Raw genomic sequence first — 18,766 nt, 5'->3', positions numbered from 1 at the left:
ATGTCGATTTCCACTTGGAGGATGGTCCCAAAGCACTGATGAAGCTGGAGGGGTCTCAGAAGCCACTGGTCCCATTGCTGGGTTTCTTCCATTTGTTAAAATTTTACCTTTCTAAATGAAAACTTGGAAGTAATTACAACCTACTGAAACTGGATCACAACACAATAGATGCTCATGTATTCACCACCCATTTTAACAAATGTATATATTTTGTCATTTTCGTTTCAGTTACTTTTTAAAAATTGAAGTCAAATTGGCATAACACAAAATTAACCATTTGCAAGGGTACAATTTGCAGGAACTAAAACTGTCACAGAGGAGATGAAGCTCCGTGCTCCTTGCCTGCCCCTTCCCAGTTTGAGGCCTTCCTCCTAAGAGGAAACCATCATCTTAAAGTTTGCAGCTATTTTCAAAAATTTCCCTGCATGGATTATCTGTAAATCATAGATTATTTTGCTTTAAAATTTTACTGTAGATTTTCTTCAGAAATGTACTCCACCCCCCAGGAAAAATTATATTTTTGAGATTTAATCAGGCTGATACCTTGGGTATGATGGTATAATGACATTCTATTGGTGAGCACACCACAGTTCATTTTGAAGATGGGAAACTTTGGCCTCAGAGTCCATGTGACCTGAAGCCACACCTCTTGGGGCTGATGCAGAATTTAAACTCTACTCTTAGCGTGTGATTTGGGGTCCAAGTTGCCTCCCTACACAGCTGTGCCTCTCCATCCATCTTTGGCACAAATGGCAAGATACGACTCCAAGACTGTTTTCCTGATTCTTCACGAGTGGCCTGTCTTAGTCAGCTCGAGCTGTCATGACAAACGCCACAGACTCAGGACTTAACCCACAGACGTTGACTTCTCACAGTTCTGGAGGCTGGAAGGCCAAGATCAAGGTGCTGGCCATGTGGGTGAGGGTCTCTTCCTGGCTGGCAGATGGCGCCTTCTCGCTGTCTCATCACATTGGGGAGAGAGAAAGGGTCTCTTTCTTATAAGGACGCTAATCCCATCATGGGGCCCCACCCTCATGGCCTCATCTGAGTCTAAGCACCTCCCAAAGACCTCACCTCCAGTCCCGTCCCATTGAGGGTTAGCACTTCAACCTATGGATTTGGGGGGAACAATCATTCATTTCAAAGTGCTGTGTGCTGGAGAGTCGCTGGAGGAAGTGAGCATTCCGCTGTGGTGGGACATACACCTTTGTAGTAACGGCCCACGTGTGGGGGCCTGTGCTTGAGGTCCACCTGCACCTGATCCTGTAACTGTGTCCCGTTCTCTCTGTGCAGTGCCCTTATCGTCTGTGATTCCATACATGCACTTCGACGTCCAGTTTTTGGAGAAATTTGGGGTCACCTTCAGAAGAGAAGGGGAGACTGTCACTCTCAAGTGCACGCTGCTGGTGACGCCGGAGCTGAAAAGGGTGCAGCCTCGGGCAGAGTGGTACCGGGACGGTGAGTGCAAGGACGGCCCCCCATCCTGGGCAGCGCCCCCTCCACCTGCTGCAGATCTTGGCCACATTGGGGTGAAAATGAATGTTAAACTTTCGTGTTAATTTGGCATTCACTTCTAACACCGTGATGGCTGCAGGCAGCAAAGTGGAACCTGGAGCCTGCCCTTGATCTTGAACTTCACGCAGGGAGTGTGGAGAGGTGGACAGGAGCGTCTGAATTTGGAGGAGCCATCAGAGATTTCTCTAGCTCCCTAAAGAGGGTCTCTATGTGATTAAAAAGAGTGAGGGAGGTGTCTATACCTTTGTGCTTTCCCTCAGCTACAACAGTAGTCAACATTTATTAGAGCTTGGCATGTGCTGGGCTCTGTTCTGAGCGTGCAAGTTCTTTTAATTCCATAAAGACTCTCTGGGAGGGAGGGTGGGTTAGGTCCCTGTTACACGTGGGAGCTGAGACAAGGAACTTGCTCAAGTCTTCCCCTGGGAAGGGGCAGAGAGGGAGCTGAACATGCAGTCTGGCTCCAGGCTCCACGGTCCTTGTCACCATGCACTGTGGCTGCAGCAGGCACAGCCTGTCCTGTGCTGCCGTGTGTACGTGCCCCACAGAAGGAGACACCTTTGTCGTCCCTGGGCTGTTGCTTCTAAAGGGACTCGTTTTCTCTGGATTCAATTACAGAATATTCTGTTTATGTTTATTCGGGTCCTAACATGATGCAAAATATTACAAGGAAACATACCATTCCTGCCCATGAGATATTTATAGTCTCGTTGGGGAGAATGCACAAAACGGTACAGTAGAGTCTTTATAAGAAACGCTCCAGAATGAGTTATGATAATCTGCCAATACGTGGTGCTGGCTGCGGGTACTATCAATGCTGAGCCAAGAATACAGCCTGGGGTGACAAAGGAGAGCTTGATGGAAGGGAAAATGTTGTTGAAAGACACGGCTTTCAACTGGTGGACAGGGAGGAGGGCTCCGCGTGCCAAATGATGGAGGCAGGTAGCTTTGGAAACGTGTCCTGGGCACGGAATATGCTGGTGACCTTGCACATAGCAGCTGGGGAGCGAACGTGGTTTTGCAGGGGCGTGAGACCCAGGCTCTTCTGTTGCAATAGAATAGTGTGACCATGGCAGCTTTTTATGTTCCCTGAGGGAGAGAGAAGGGAGGAGAGAGGAAGGGCAGACGGAGAGACTCTGTGTGGTGTCAAAGGAGACTTAATCCACCTTTTATGGTTTTAACTTAAGATTTAACATCTAATTGAATTTCTAAGACTGTCGTTTACCCTTTCTGGAGAGAAATGAAATTGATCTGAGGAGAATTCTCCTAATATCCCCAAAGGCTGGTAACATCAATTTTAGAACTTGTATTGACTAGGAAGTGCCTGGAATTCTGGGCCCAGGGCATTTTCGCTGCCTTGACCAAAGTCAATGGAACGTCCACGTTCAAGAACCAGAGCTGACGGTCCTTCTGTCAAGTCAGGTCCTCGCGACAGTTGGGGAATTTCCTGTAAAAGTAGCTGCATGTTAAGCCATGATCAGATCTTTCTTATTCCAGTGGAAACCAGTGGAGGCCGTTCCCTGTGGCTTATTTTTAGACGTTAAAATGCAAGGAGATACTTTCCACTCTTTAGAATTAATGAGCTGTGAGCCACCGGGTGGCTGCGGGGCCCTGGGGCGATGGGTCCACCAGGGAAAGTGGAACCGGGGACAAGTGAAGAAGGATTAGAGTGCTAATCTCACCACAGACGGGAGAGCCTCGTTCGCTCAGAGTAAACCCAAGACACTTCTGTGTGAGATTTGCACTGGCGGTTGCTTTGGGAAGTCAAGATAGGGTCATGAAGCCCGTGATGGGATGAGCCTCAGGGAACCGGCTCCCAACCACACGTGTCGCTCAGGAAGAGCGCAACACAGGCCTGTTCAGGTTACATTTGCACGTACATGTAATTAGACTGCATATTTAATCATGGGCAACGTTTTTTCTTTAGTGTGTGAGCTTCGCCAGAGCGAAACAGGCTCTCTGGGACAAGCGCCAGGATGGTGACCTGCTCTAAACAATCTGGGGTCTGTTCAGGCTGCCAGGACAAAACACCACAGGCGGGCGGCTTGAACGAGAGCCGTATTTCTCCCAGGTCTGGAGGGGGAAGTCCCAGAGGAAGGTGCTGGTGGAGTCGGTCCCCAGTGGGCACTCTTCCTGGCTTTCCAACGAGGGAGCCTTCTCTCTCCGGTCTAAAAATTATTTACTTTGTCGTCCCTTCTCACGATTTCCTTTTTTGAATGTTACATTTTGATTGTATTTTGAATTACTTTGCATTGTATCGTCTTTTTATCGTACTAACCACTTTTCAGGTACCGCACTACTTCCTCAGGAAAAGAGGTAAAAGTGGATAAAAGAACTTAAAATTTTTATTTCGTGATACACTTGACATTTTTATTCACGATGCTGCCAAGTGGACATTGCTTCTTAAGCCCCGTGGAGCAGAGGTCGTCTCGTGTCTGTGCGCTGAGGGCCAGAGGACTCCTGGGCTTGAAGTCAAGTTTGATACACGTCAATTTTTAAAAACTAAAAGTATAAGAATAACTCCTTTTTATGGCAACAAAGGCAGTGTATGTTTCTTGCAAAAAAAACCCTCCCCAAATTATAATTTCTCCAACTAAAAGATTACTATTATCCCTTTATTGTTGATATATCTCTGTATATATATTAAAACAGAGAAGATGTATTCAATTTGAAATCTCCTTTTTTCATTTAACAAGATATCATACACAAATTTTTGTGACAATAATTTTCTTTGGCACCATTAGTGGAGACCAGTGTATCCCATTATACGGATAGTCCATACTTGCCCTGTGTTTCAATGTTTGAGTGGGTTTATATTTTTTTCTGGTGTAAACAATTCTGGAATTAAATCCTCATCACACACCTCTATTTGTTACCTTGGGACAAATTCTTAGAATTTGTATTTTGGTGTCTAAAATTGCCTGCATTTTTTAAGACTTTTGACAAACACTTTGGGCTTGCCTCTTGTAACCACCTGCCCACCAGAAGGAGAAGGATGATGTGTCTTCCTGCTTTCCCACTCATGGATGTTGCCTTTTTCGTATTTGCCAAATTAGATGGAAAACAATTTCTTATTTTATTCTGAGTTTGCTTGATTTCCAGGGTTGAATATTTTCTCATAAGCTTCCTCATCATCGGCATTTCTTCTTCCACGATCTGCCTTTTCAGTTCCATTGCCTTGGACCTGAGGTTTCTTGGTACTTTTTATTTATTTCTCAGGAACCTCACGGGGGCCTTTCTCTATGCCAGCATCCAGGGTGCGTGCTTTCTGCACGGAGAGCACTTACTTCTAAGGAAATCATGCGCAGTAGAGGTGATCAGAATCACGGTGTGGTGGGCGAGGACATGCACTGAGACGGGAGCCCTCCCTCTGGGGAGCAGGGAGCCATCTGAAGGCAAAGCCAGCGGTCACTTCACGACACACTCTATCTCCACACCCTCGACACTGATCTTTGTCCTGTGCTGCAAATTCTTCCTCCCTCCTGATCCTTCATTTGTGCGTGTGCTCTCTGTGTAAACAGCTTTCAGGGTTTTATGAAGGTGAAGCTTCATTCCTTGGTGTTGAGCAGGGAAGTCCTGCCCCACCGTGCGATGGCACATTGGTCCACGTGTGTTTTCTTTTTAGTTCTTTGGTGGTTTCTGAAGCAAATCTTGCATTTGAATGCTCTTTCAGATGTGCTAGTGAAAGAGTCCAAGTGGACAAAGATGTTCTTCGGGGAAGGCCAGGCCTCCCTGTCCTTCAGCCACCTGAACAAGGATGACGAAGGACTGTACACCTTGAGGATCGTGTCACGAGGAGGCATCAATGAGCACAGCGCCTTCCTGTTTGTGAGAGGTACATCGGGCCCTGGGTGTGAAGGTGGTCCCGGCACGGGCCTGTGCACGGGCAGGGGAGACCTCAGGCAGCTGGAGGACGAAGCAAAAGGTGGGAGCAGGGTGACTTTGCTCCCTGGAGACTCACAGATGGTGAGGTGGACGTCTCCTAGGTGCACATCAGATCGCATCCTGACAGCAAGTCCATGAAATCAGTAAGACGTAGCTGGGAATAGAACCGAATCAGAGCTTTCTGTCTCTCTGATCACTGATAAAATTGCTAGAATTCGTAAAACGACTCTGAAGAGAGGACACACCCGAATTACTCATGCACAAGAGTGGAGAGGGGTCCTGAGGAGGGGCCAGCAGTGAAGGGGCCCCGTGGCTCCTGGTACTTCTCTCCCTCCCTCCAGACTTGATCAGAGCCTACGATGGCGGCAACCACTCCTGTTATCATTGCTGCCGACTTCAGCCAACTGTGTGCTTAAGAAAACAATCGTGTGGTCATACCTGCTGAGTGCTCTGTGTCCGTGGAGGGTCCGGTGAAGCTCACAACAGCCCCAGGGGAGGGCTTTCCTGACAACAAAACTCATGATATAACAGCACAGTGGTAGACACCTTATACATCTTTTATATATTTATTTATTTAATATGTGTATTTATATATTATATATATAAATGCCTATCATATATAGGCGTATAGATGTATATATGTATATGCGTGTATTTGTGCATATGTGTATTTTGCATATATACATATTTTATATATTATATACAAAATGGATAAATGAATCTTTAAAATAGATCAAATGCTATGTATTTCGTATACATACTGCATATATATGTGTATATATACATAAGGCACATATGTGTATATGCATACGTACATACATATGCATATGTAATCTAAAATTCTTATTGTTCTCTCGTTTTTTTTTTTTTTTTTTTGTGAGGAAGATTTGCCCTGACCTAACATCTGTTGCCAATCTTCCTCTTCTTTCTTGAGGAAGATTGTCACTCAGCTAACATCTGTGCCAATCCTCTTCTACTTTATATGTGGGGTGCTGCCACAGCATGGCTCGATGAGTGGTATGTAGGTCCGCACCTGGGATCTGAACCCAGGAATCCCAGGCCACTGAAGCAGAGTGCACGTGCATAAACTGAAACACTATGTCACTGGGCTGGCCCTTATTGTTCCCTTTTTCAGCAAAGATGTGGAGGCTCAGAGGCAGGGGAAACTGTCTAGGGCAGAAGAGCTGGGTTTTGATTCTCTGGGAGCTGGGAGCTGGAGTGTCCCCTTACAGAGTGGCGGTCCCGTGATTTGGGGAGGCAGCAGCTCGGAATGGGCTCCCTCTGAGCACCTGTCCCGGACACCCCCAGCCTCTGGCTTAGAGGCCCCCCTCCCAGGCACAGCTCAGCCACTGGGAAGAATCAATCCACGGTCCTCTAGTCAGCTGGTGACTGCTTCCTGATCCCTGGGACCCGCCTCGCTGTCCTCACGGGTGGTCGGGTGGCTGCTCTGTCCTGACCGGCTGGCTAGCTCACCTGCTTCCCACACCTCTGTGTCCACCCAGCTCCAGGGCGTATGTGTCTGGAATAACCCTATCACAATATCATTTCCCCAAAACCAGATCAGTTAGATCAGAGCACGAAGGAAGGGCTGTACCATTGGGAATATTCTAACTTAAAAAAAAGAAGAAATGTTGAACAAACAAGGGAATCCCCCCTCCCTTCCACCACACAATGACATAAGCTTGTGAGCCTGGGGTTTTAGACACGTCCACAAAATTTTACACTTGTATGAGGTTGGCATTAAAATGCACCTTCCATTCTCTGGGTATGCCTCCTGGCAAGAGGCTTCATCCCATAAAAGCGCGATTAATGCAACATGGCTGACATCACCTTGCTTGTTCAGCTCTGCCAACATGTTTGGAGGGACTCGACAATTCTGATTACTTTCTGAGGATTTTGAATGGGAGAGAAAATATTTGGCTCAATGTCAAGAAACTCTTAGCATTTAATATGCTGAGGAAACTGGACCAAGAAACTGTAGTACTTACACTGCCACGGAGATGTAACAGCCGTGGTTACTGAGTAAACGCATATTTTAGATAAGGAAATTAAATGCTGAGGGTATTAACTTCCTAAATAGCTCTGTTGGCCTTCTGTGCTGCTGTAATTAAAGTTTGAACACAAAATCTAATTGCATTGTGATCATAAACAAGCTGAGAAATGAACGAACAGAGTATGGACCCAAACATTTGCTCACAACATGCAGAAAAAGCATTTTAAATCCTCAAATCTTCCAAGGATTTTGAAATATGAAAGTGTCTAAGGTAATATTTCTCAGGTGTTAAAAAGGTCATGTTATCACTATTGCTTCATTGCTTTCTCAGTAGATTTTTTTTTTAAAGATTTTATTTTTTCCTTTTTCTCCCCAAAGCCCCCCAGTACATAGTTGTATATTCTTTGTTGTGGGTCCTTCTAGTTGTGGCATGTGTGACACTGCCTCAGCGTGGCTTGATGAGCGGTGCCATGTCCGCGCCCAGGATTCGAACCAACGAAACACTGGGCTGCCAGCAGCAGAGTGCGCGAACTTAACCACTCGGCCACGGGGCCAGCCCTCTCAGTAGATTTTTGACAACAAGACTTTACCTGACAGCATGTCGTCAAGTGAAGGTGGACTTCAATTTTGGGTCTAATTATGAAAAATCACAGACTTGAACATTTTGTAGAGGACAGAACGTTTTGAATTTTTAAAAAAATGTTTAAATATGTTTATATTTCTTGTCACCAATCCATCACAATCAAAAAATACTCAACTCATTTGGATGTGAGGATTTAGCTGTGGGCCAGACGGAGCAGGTGGAATTCTGAGTTTGAAGAAGCAGTCAACAGGCTTCAACACGACCCCCTCTAAATGACCCTGGACACATGTCTTTTCTCTCCTCCCCGACCCTAGATGCCGACCCACTGGTCACAGGTGCTCCTGGCGCGCCCATGGACTTGCAGTGCCATGATGCAAACCGAGATTACGTCATTGTAACATGGAAGCCGCCCAACACGACCACCGAGAGCCCCGTCATTGGCTACTTCATTGATCGGTGAGTGTCCACTGGGTCCTTCCAGAGATGGAAACGTTGCTGAAGCGAATATTACCATGGACAATGTATTTGGAGATTTGTCTAAACTCAAGTTCACGATACTATTCATGATGGGATCTAGGTACTTCACTATTTTGGTTATTTAACGCTCCTGATGAGAGAAATGGTAAATATCGCCAAATAGGCGGGGCTTAGTATGACCACCTTAGGTTTCTTTGTGTTGTAGTCGGAGCTCTGTCTTTCTTTTCCACGCCCAGCATCAAATCCCACCTTACTTCTCCAGGCAGGAGCCGGGCTTCACGGTTCTGCACGGGTTCAGCCTGGGGCTTGGAATGGGGCTCTGGCTGCATAGATCCCACCCCATTCCTCCTGCTGAGGATACAGATGGGCACAGAGACATGCGGCTAAGGGGAATGCCAGCTCACTCATCCCCAATGTCCTATGCCTCTTCTCTATTAAATAATAACGTTTTCTTCTTATTTCCAAGTAAAGAATATTGAAGTTTCTGAGTACAAATTGTTGGGATTTAACTCTGAGTCAATGACTGAGATGTAGGTCATCATTAACCCCCATGGAGCTTTAACTCTTTCAGTCTCATTTCCTTGGTAGAGCGCTCACAGCCTGGGAAGGAAACACAGCAGAGCCAGCGAATTTACTGGATATTCAGTTGATGCCTCAGATATACATTTCAATTCGTGAGAGAAATTACATTCAAAGAAAATGAATTTAGATCTAAGACAGAAGGGTCAAAGCTATTGGGTTGTAAGAGAATGGTTCCTGGTAGGAATATAAAATTTCGTACATATAAAACACAAGAAAATAAGACGGCTATTTCAGGAATAAAATCAATCATCTTTTTTTTTGGCATTATGTTGATTAAATTCTCTTCTCCACCCCAACTAAGCTCCTTGTTTAGATAAAATATTCACCATCAGGGTAATATTTTGGCGTGCTAGAGTCGGATTCGCAGAGTGCAGTGTTCAGGCTTTACTTTGAATTAAAAAATAAAAAACAAGAGAAAAGCCATTTTCTATTCTCCTGCAATGTTTGATAATTTTTCTAAACTTTTGGCAAAAACGATTCCATGCACCTTTTCAGGTAGTAATCCACTCTCCTCTCTCCCACGTTAAAGACGATAAAAGCAAGGGAAACTTGCCTATCTGGGAGGCAGTCCTTTCCTACATTCCCTGGCATCCTAGCCACTTGGTGATTTAGGCTGGGGTTCTCCCTGACAGACTCTCAGTTTTGACCTTGTCATACTCTGGCTGAAACAGGTCAGCACACATGGGTCAGAGAACTTTCGTTAAAAATTCTGAATAGTCAGGACGAAAGAGACTCGCTTCTTTCTAAAGCGAATATACAACCCTGATGCTGAACAGCTGTGAAAGATGAACTTTCTGAACTTGCTGTTTTCTCCTGGGAATTTGACATGACGTTTTGGTGCTGAAATTTCTCAACCTGTGAAAAACGGAGGTTAATCTTTTCTATATTTTGAGGTTTCTGGTCAGGATTTAATTGATATTTTGAAAAGACTTCCAAATTCCACATGAGAAGCATTCTAGAAAGAAACAGCTTAACATTATTGGAACAGACTGTGAGCCAACCTTCTGAAGAGGATTCACTCCTATGACTCTGCAGAGTGGGATGTGGGTGGGGCACGTGGAGAGAGGGGCCATTTCGCTTTCTGAGCCTTGGCGTCAGGCTTAGGGCACCCTGCGATTCTGCCGTGTAAGTTGGAAAAAGGGCTCTCAAGGATGGCTCTGAAATGACTTTTGGAAGAAACTTCACCTAAATGTGTTTGAAGGCAGGCATTGATTTTCAACTATAAATTCTAAGGGCTCAGGGCAATATGTATATATGTGTGTATATATATACTATTTGTATAAATCAGTGTTTTGACAGCATAGATTTACCAATGTAAGATATTTTCCTGTTATAATTCTTTCGTATATATAACATGTATGTGTAATATATGTATATACCTGTATATACTTATTAGATTCACATACTTGTTATTTTCTACCCTTTTTTTTTAAAATTTGAAGATGTGAAGTGGGAACCGACAATTGGATTCAGTGCAATGACGCCCCTGTAAAAATCTGCAAATACCCTGTCACTGGACTCTTTGAAGGAAGGTCTTACATATTCCGCGTGAGGGCAGTCAACAACGCAGGGGTCAGCAGGCCTTCTAGAGTGTCTGAAGCTGTGGCTGCCCTTGACCCCATTGACCTCAAAAGGTTACAAGGTAGGTCGATAAAATTTCAAGTTCCAATGATGACTGGGAGACTTGGGGCCATTTTGCGTGATTCGTTCTTTCTCTTTTACCCCTAAGTTTACGTGAGCCTTAAGAATATCTCCAAGGGCTGAGTTGGTGTGGCAATAGTTCCTGGTCTCTGATGGCGCCCTCAATGTCACTTTAGGGTGGACACAGCCAGGCTGACATTTATGCTTTAAAACTAACGTGCTTCACTGAAATCCAATGAAGTTGGTTCTTAGTCCATTGACGATACAATTTCAACAAGTAATGAGACCTAGAAGGTGTTGAAACCAAGCCGCTCAGTTTCTGAATTTTAATTTCACGTGACATGGATTCCTTAATGAGGTTGGACCATAAATTATGGTTTTAAGTGAGCCACTGTATTACCTTATGGGCATGGTCTTTTGAATCTAATACCAAAAGCTGAGGAGCACTGAATATTGTTAGGACTGCTTCCAAAATATCAGCTCTGGTTACTTCCAAGTAGTGCATATGACGTCATTGTAATGCAAAGGCGATTCAGAACTTGTGCTCAACTGGGGAACCAGAGCTTGCTTTAGGAACCCTCTGGATGTTAAATTATGCATCAACCCTTCTCTCTGCAGCAGTCCACCTGGAGGGAGATAAAGAAATTGTGGTCTATCAGGATGAACTTGAAGGTGAGTATCGCTTCACTACTTCCTCTCAGTGGCTTGTACCCCCTGGATTGAGAGTTGTAACTAGAGACACGAGAGATGGAGAAAAAACACCCACGGTGGGGGGCACTCTTTACAGGTAAAAATAAAAACTGTAGGTCAAGCCTGCCAGCTTAGGGTCTATGGAAGTTTAAAAAGAGCGAGCAAGGCAGAATGAGAGAGTGAGAATCAGAATCAAGGTGTAGACAGTTTTCTTTTGGGTTCACAAATGCATTCTTTTGGGGACTTATCCAGAAAAAACCCAACTGAATCTAAGATTTGATTACTACTGCTGCTGGGGTCCTTCCTCACAGACTCTGTTAGTGGAAGAGTGTTTTGTTTTATTTCTTTAAGCAAAAATTTTATTCCTCACATTTTAACTGAAATGGACTGAATTTTTCCTATCCAATAATGTTCCTGGTTTGAAATTTTGACTTTCCTTTATTTATATTGGATTTTATGAGTACTTCTTTCCTTCTACTCCTTCCAGAGATAGCTGGGAAAATCTATTAAGAAGGAGAATCTAGCATTATTAAGCAGAAATCCAAAGATTTTAATTGGACTTATAATTAGTGTTCATAGATACCTAAAAAGTAGATTTCAAGTTAATTGGGAGCCGCTGCTTGAGCAGATGGACCTTCGGGCTTTTCTTTAAAGTTGCAGCCTTGCTCCAGGTTCGGGAGAAGTTTGTTGCTTGATTTTCATATTTGCCCCAAAATGGAATCCAAAAGCTGTATCTTTTGCCCCTATAAATATTTTTCTCTAGTATCCCAAAAAGAACCCCTAATTCCCAGAGGAACACCCTTTAAGAGCTCTGTTTAATTGAATGGTGACATTTAAAGTCTTAATTAAAATGGCCACTTCCAGAAGAACTCAGAAATCAGGAATTATGCCCAATAAATAACAGAAGAAAATCAGTTGGGAAAGGTTGACTTGTTATGAATTCCTAAATAACTGATTAAAACCTAGATATTCGAATGAATTAAAAAATGGCTCCAAATTGTGTTGGAAGAGACGATCTTGTAGTCGACCAAACTGTATGAAATGTGTGTTTTTGACACGAGAGAGGAAAAGGAAGTTCTTTTCTCACCCCTAATAGGCAAATGAGATCAGTGAGGAGAGACGGGATCTGAGTTATCCTGAGTGGGCATGCAGGATTCAAACTCGGTAAAAATTACCTGAAGTGCGAAGACATAAGTAGCTAGGTAAATGTCGCATATCGATGATGAAATCTGCCTTATGTAAAGGTCATTGTGAAGAGCTCTGGATAGGAGCTCGTGGAATCTAACGGACCTTCCCAAGGCAGGCGCTATGCCCTTTCAGAGAGAACCTATCTTTTTATCCGTAGGTCTAGATGTTGGGATATAAATAGCCAGCGATTCATTAAATGCAAAAGAAAGAAACAACACATTTTCAAAGACTTGGTTTTCCAGTTGGTAACATGGAAATTTGGTTTACAGACACAAGAGATCTTACAACTGGAGGAAAGTCACAGAGAACATTTTTCATGTTCCTTCTCATGTCTCCTTTCTTATAAGAAGGCAGGTTTTCTGCTCCCTGGGCCGGTGCCTTCATCTCCTTTGATGCGTTTGTGAAGGTGGCTGTGCTTTATCTCGCTCTGGGAGCCATCCCTGAGGCTCAGTTTGTGGAGCTGGTCGTGACAGGCAGAGGCTGAGACACCCAGGTGGAGTGTTGTTGGACTCAGCCAGGAGTTCAGCCGCAGGGGCCTTCAGATCTCTGGTGGGAGGCTTTGCAGCGAATGAGCAGTTTCCACGATCTGGAACAAACTAGCTATGAATAAAAGCTCATGTGCACTGAGACAGGGGGTTGGAAGGCTCATCTGTTTACCTTACGTGTGTTACACAATGAATATCTCTTCTAACTGAAAAAAAATGTTTAGAGACAGAAAGAGATTCCAAAATGTTGTTAAGCAAACCATTTCTGGGTTCAAAAATGTGCTGTTAGGAAGTTCTTCCCCTTTCTACTCATATCTCCTTTCTTCGTCTAAGCCGATCTTTTTGTTTTAGCTAGAAAAGATGCCATTTCTTTGAGTGAAAAAGAAACGTTACTTTTATTGGCTAACAAATTGCTCCTCTGCTATTTTAGGCTTTTGGCTGAATTTTTCTAATCACTTTAATCTGTGTTAGTCTCTTCCTGCAAACATTTTAATTAATATCAATTCTCTTCTCTTAATATCATACAACTTTTCCAATCTTTCTTGAGTTGCTCCATTGGAAAATGGATACTCTGTTGTTGGAAGGGCCAGAATAGGCTCTTGCAGAATATGAGATTGTTTTCATTCTACGAAACATGTTTCTGAACATTCAATGCACCATGTTGGAGAGGTCATTTGTGACTGACATGTTGCGTTAGTCATTTGCCCTGAATGATGTAGTACTCACAGTTGTGTATTCTCTTGAATTCCGTCATCTCAAGGATTCTAAAAATTCCAAATAAACTTCGTGTTTCATTGACTTAGAGAAAAATCTCCTTGGGGAGTTTGTGGAGGCTGTGATCTCCTTGGGTTAACAGAACGAAACACAAGATTTGGAATCAAAAGACCTAGAGTGGCTTGGACTCCAGTTCAGCCACTCAATAGCTGTGTGATCTTAGGAAAGCCCTGTGTTTTCCTGAGTCCCATTTCCATTTTCATCCAGTGTTGACGTGACTCATTAGAATGGGCTCCAGAGGACCGCTAGGATGCTGCAGCCGAGGCGTCCGGCTGTGCCTGTAATGAGCAGCCCTGACCGAGTGGCGGACATCTCCTGGGGTAGAGCATTTGGCCATTTCCTCTCATCTTGTTTTGCTTTCATTGACTTTTCCTCTCTCAGAGTTCTCCTCTCAGCTGTAGGAGTGTCGGGAATGGGTATCTGTTTATTTCCCTGGCCCTGTCCTTGGCTCCCCAGGGCCATTTTGAATCCTCTCCCTTTCTGTCCTTGGTTGGGTCATCTGCAAATCTCCAAGGCTCCTGCTAGGGCATGGCTAGGGGGGTGCTGAAAGTCTTAATTACTCATGCATCTCACCCCGATCGGGGATTCCCTGCTCACGAAAACTGGATTCCTCCTTCTTGCCTTGGCATCAAATAAAATATCTCTTATTCCATTTTCTCTGGGCGTAGAAGCTATGCACCAGGTCTAAATACAATGAAACATTCAGATCCGCCTGTATGTGGGAGATAATTCTGCATTCGGTGTCTGCATGGTCACTCTGCTTCTGTCATCTGCCTCGCCTCCTTCTGTCCTCCTGGTTTGCTCGCTGGGTCATCTGGTGCCCCTGAAATAAACCACGATTCAGTCTTGGAAGTTCGGCAGACCCTACTCGAGGAGGGGCCTTCTATATCTTCTCTCTTTAGTGCCTCTCTCTGGATCTCTTAGGTGTGGACATGGCATGTGGATTCAGAGCAGGCCCACAGGGCATCCTGAGGCCCCGCTCCGCCCTGCTCTCTCAGGCATTTCCCTGGAGACACCCTGACTCCTTGTTTGAAATCCGACCTACATGCCGGAGTGCTCCTAGATTAGGCCCCGGCCACGTTCCTGTGCCCGCGTTGCCTGTAAAATGTGATGCGCTCCATAACAGGACTCTTATGAAATGAAACCCAGGCTTGTTTGTGTTGTTTCCATGTGGCTGTTCAGTTTCTCACCGGCAGCAGAGTCCTGAGGGTGCAATTAGATCTTGAGAAGGGCTCAGAGAAGTCCTGGGGACGTTTCGAACAATTTTAATCATGTGCTAATCTAATTGGAAGCTCATAATATTTTGTATCGCAATTACAGGGACTGTGGGTCTGGAAAACCTCCACCCCTTGTGAAAAGCTCTTATATCCAAACATAATGCCCTTGACACCTAACATGATATTAAAAAAAGATGCGTGTCAGAGGAGAGGTATAATGGACGTCTGTGATTACAAATATTCTATCACATTTGTTTGCAAAAGGCTTATGAATATACCATAGAATTTCACATCTATAGGCATAGGTTACAGAGCCTATGAACGTGACACAGATCTACTGAGGGAGGGAAGAACAATGCGCTTTAGAGGTTGATACAGACTTTCAATGCTTGGGGGGCATAGAGCACGAGGAAAACAAGCAGAGAGGGCCATAGGCCATCAGGGAAAGTACAGTCACCTCCCACGAGGCATCGGATTGCAGAACGTGGATTGTTAATACTTTCTCTGCACAAATTCCCAGTGCGGTCAGAGCTCCAGTTCTGGTTATTGCCCCATTTCTCCTCTGAAGATCCTACCTCCTTCCAGGTGAAACTCTGGGAGACTTTTGGAGTAGATGCTTTTCTATGAACTGGTTTGTATTAGAAACAAAAATAACGGGATGGTCTTTACCAGTGCATTATACTTTGGCTCTGGAAAAATAGTCTTTGAGGTTTGCTTACTTTCCCAGAATAGAAATGGAGCAAAGGACAGCACTGATATGGCAGTTCTTTAATGCCCAGTAATGTACCCAGGGGACGGTGTTCCCAGATGGGCTTGAGCACACGGGCTGACCTGGGTTCATCCAGCACTCACCGCATTTGTCACTCCTCCAGGCGACGCTCAGATCCCAGGACCTCCCACCAACGTCCATGCCTCGGAAATCAGCAGGACATATGTCGTCCTCAGCTGGGACCCACCTGTTCCCCGTGGCAAGGAGCCACTGATGTATTTCATCGAGAAGGTACTCTGTGCTCACATTTCCTGAAAAAGCGAATCTCTGTAGAGTTTCATGTTGCACTATTTTGTGGGTTTTAAGGATGAGCAGCTGTCAATCATCACAGAGCTTCATCACTACTGTTTAACATGAAGCAAGAAGAGTCCTGGGATGGAGGTCGGCGTCAGGGGTTCGTGTCCTCCTTCTGGCTTTGCCAACATTCATGTGAGCAAGTCGGTTACTGCGTGACCCTAGGCTTGAGTCCCCCACAGAACGTGGGGCCTTGGACTGAGGGGTCTGTCTGTTTTTTTTCCTGCTGGAACATTCTCGGATCCCGAGTTCTGAGGATGCCCTGAGAGGCGCGCAGGAGGATCATGGTTCCTCCTTGCTCTCAGTCGGCCCATGAGCTGTGTGGCCACTTGGTGGCGATGTTGTAGAGGAATTCACACTCCAGACGGTGCAGGGTTAGACTCGCTGGTTTGAGGATGTTTTAGATCTACATACATATAAAGAAATAGCTTATGTGTTGAAAGAAATAGCCCTGTGCATACGCACACACACACAGATAATGTATATAACCAACATAGTTCCTCACACATGGTCCTTACTACGTCTGTGCCTTCTCTCCTCCTTTGATCTAATCTGCCCTATTGCATTAAAAAATGCAGGCTGTGACCCACTCATCTCACTTGGTGACCTACTATTGGGTTGTGGGCCATTGTTGGAAAACATTTGAAGTCTTACAAATTCTGTAACTATGGTTCTGCGATACTAAATTTATATTACAATGTAACACATAATGCAATACACATAGTATCCACATACAGAATATAACACTTAATATGGGAATATAATATATAATACAGAATAATATATAGTGCAACGAGGTGAAGCATAGCGGAAATGGAAATGGGAATGGGAATGAGCAGTATTTCAGACTCCGGAGTGTATAACGACCCTCTGGCCTTCGCTGTCTATCTGCGGTGCCTCATTGCCTGGATCGCTGTGACCGGAAGTATGCAGGGTAAAGGGTTAGGTTATTAACTTGGGGTGATAAAGTGCAGGTATTTGTGTTATGAAAATCTGAGTGGTCCGCCCCCGTGGTGGTGCTCTCCCATGAGCCCTGTCTCCTTCTCAGAGCCATTTCCCAAGTCATCTCCCACTGCTGCCAGAAATACCCAGTATCGGCAAACACATCTTTACAAAGAGGACTCCATCACAGAGGGCTTAGTGTACCTCACTGCTGCTGCCAACAGGGGTGAGCAGCTGCGGCGGGTGAGCCACAGAGATACACACTGTGATATAGGAGAGGAAGCTGCCGGTACAGCAGGGGGGAGCCGTGGCGTTCAAGGACCCAGGAAGCAAGGAGACCCCAGGCGCGAGCTCAGCTACACACCAGTAGAACAGGGAGGCAGAGGCCGGATGACAGGCTGCACCCTGTCTGTTGTGGTCAGCTCAGGGTGGACAGTCTATTCCCAGTTCTTCCAAGATGGTCTTTTGGTGACTTAGCTCTTATCAAGCATTAAAAGAACCACAGGATTAGTTGTAACAAATTTTTCTCTGTTTACTCCTATATTTCCATTCTGTGTTAAGACCAGGCATAAATGAGCTGCACCCGCGATTAATACCACTGATTTTCGGCAGCCTCCTGCCTCACCCTGGAGCGTGTAGCTGGAGGCGTGATCCTCCTCTCAGAGAGCTCTGTGGGACGGTTCCGCACAGGACGGTGCAGGAAGGCTGTTTGTTCTGGGTGGGCTCCTGGATGGCCACGGCCTGTTCTCTCCACACTGAGGCCCACGAGCTCGGCATCCAGCGGCCCATCGTTTCCATGGAGAGTTCTGCTTGTGCTGGAGGCAGTGGTGCCCTGCCCGTGTCCTTGTGTTCCTGGGTGTGCCCTCAGGCCCACGGAGGCGCCCAGGGGCCTGCACATTCTCCTCCAGCCGCTGCTTAAAGGATGAGCAGCTTGTGACTGACTTTGGCTCCCAGGCTTTTCTTGGGCTTCTGGAAGCTTGTAGTGTTTTTCCAATCCCCTCCCTGTGCTCTCTCTGGTCAGCCCCAGCCAGCGTCCCCGCTCCTCTGCTCTCTCTCCCCAGATGAGAACACACACAGGCCTAGGGGGGCCCCCTACCGCGGACACACGTGTCAGCTCTGAGAAAGGGACTCACTTTTGCTGAAATGAGAGGAAACTGGTCCTTCAAACATGGATCTAATGTCCAGAAGCCTGGGTTGTTATTTGAAATGTTTTCAGGGTTCTTTGTAGCCGGGACAACGTGTACCCAATTATTGCTACCTTAGGATTCCTTTCAAAAAGCGGGTTTATCTCTATAGGAAAAATATTAAATTAAACACATAACCAAGGTTTTAAAAGTAATTATCAATGATAAAAATTAAACATGCAGTATAGAAAATTTGGAAAATACAGAGATGTACAGTAATTCCATCCTATAAAATAGTCATTATTAACATGTGGTACATATATTTATAGGCTTTTTCTCTACAAGTTTTTATATGTTTGATATATCATAGACAATAATTTGCATCCTGTATTACATTTAACAAGATGATGCGATTCCTCTCCTCTGATTAAAGATCTTTATACAATAACTAAAATGGCTACATTGTTAAGTGTATGAATGTATGATGATGTAGCTCACCCTACTGTTAGTTATTTAGATTACTGACACTTCATTACCACCACAATACCTGCAAAATAGTGAAAATCTTAACTGGAATGTGATCAGTTGAGTTATGTTGGAATTTTATGAA

General features: G+C 44.9%; 1 protein-coding gene across 2 annotated transcripts in view; it reads left to right on the top strand.

The window, feature by feature from the left end:
* The window catches only part of MYOM2 (myomesin 2), a 92,511-nt gene that overhangs the window by 22,638 nt on the left and 51,107 nt on the right, over positions 1–18,766 (top strand). For both annotated transcript variants that reach the window (XM_046648741.1, XM_046648739.1), the window contains 6 exons: positions 1,294–1,458; positions 5,186–5,347; positions 8,288–8,429; positions 10,475–10,674; positions 11,292–11,345; positions 15,900–16,027. In XM_046648741.1, the coding sequence (XP_046504697.1) occupies positions 1,294–1,458; positions 5,186–5,347; positions 8,288–8,429; positions 10,475–10,674; positions 11,292–11,345; positions 15,900–16,027 (851 nt within the window). The remainder of the gene's footprint in view (positions 1–1,293; positions 1,459–5,185; positions 5,348–8,287; positions 8,430–10,474; positions 10,675–11,291; positions 11,346–15,899; positions 16,028–18,766) is intronic.

The sequence above is a fragment of the Equus quagga genome, chromosome 22, assembly GCF_021613505.1.
Source record: "Equus quagga isolate Etosha38 chromosome 22, UCLA_HA_Equagga_1.0, whole genome shotgun sequence".
In the NCBI taxonomy this organism is placed as follows: domain Eukaryota; kingdom Metazoa; phylum Chordata; class Mammalia; order Perissodactyla; family Equidae; genus Equus; species Equus quagga.
Note: the sequence above shows the minus strand (reverse complement) of the source record. Positions and strands in the feature narration are given on the sequence as shown.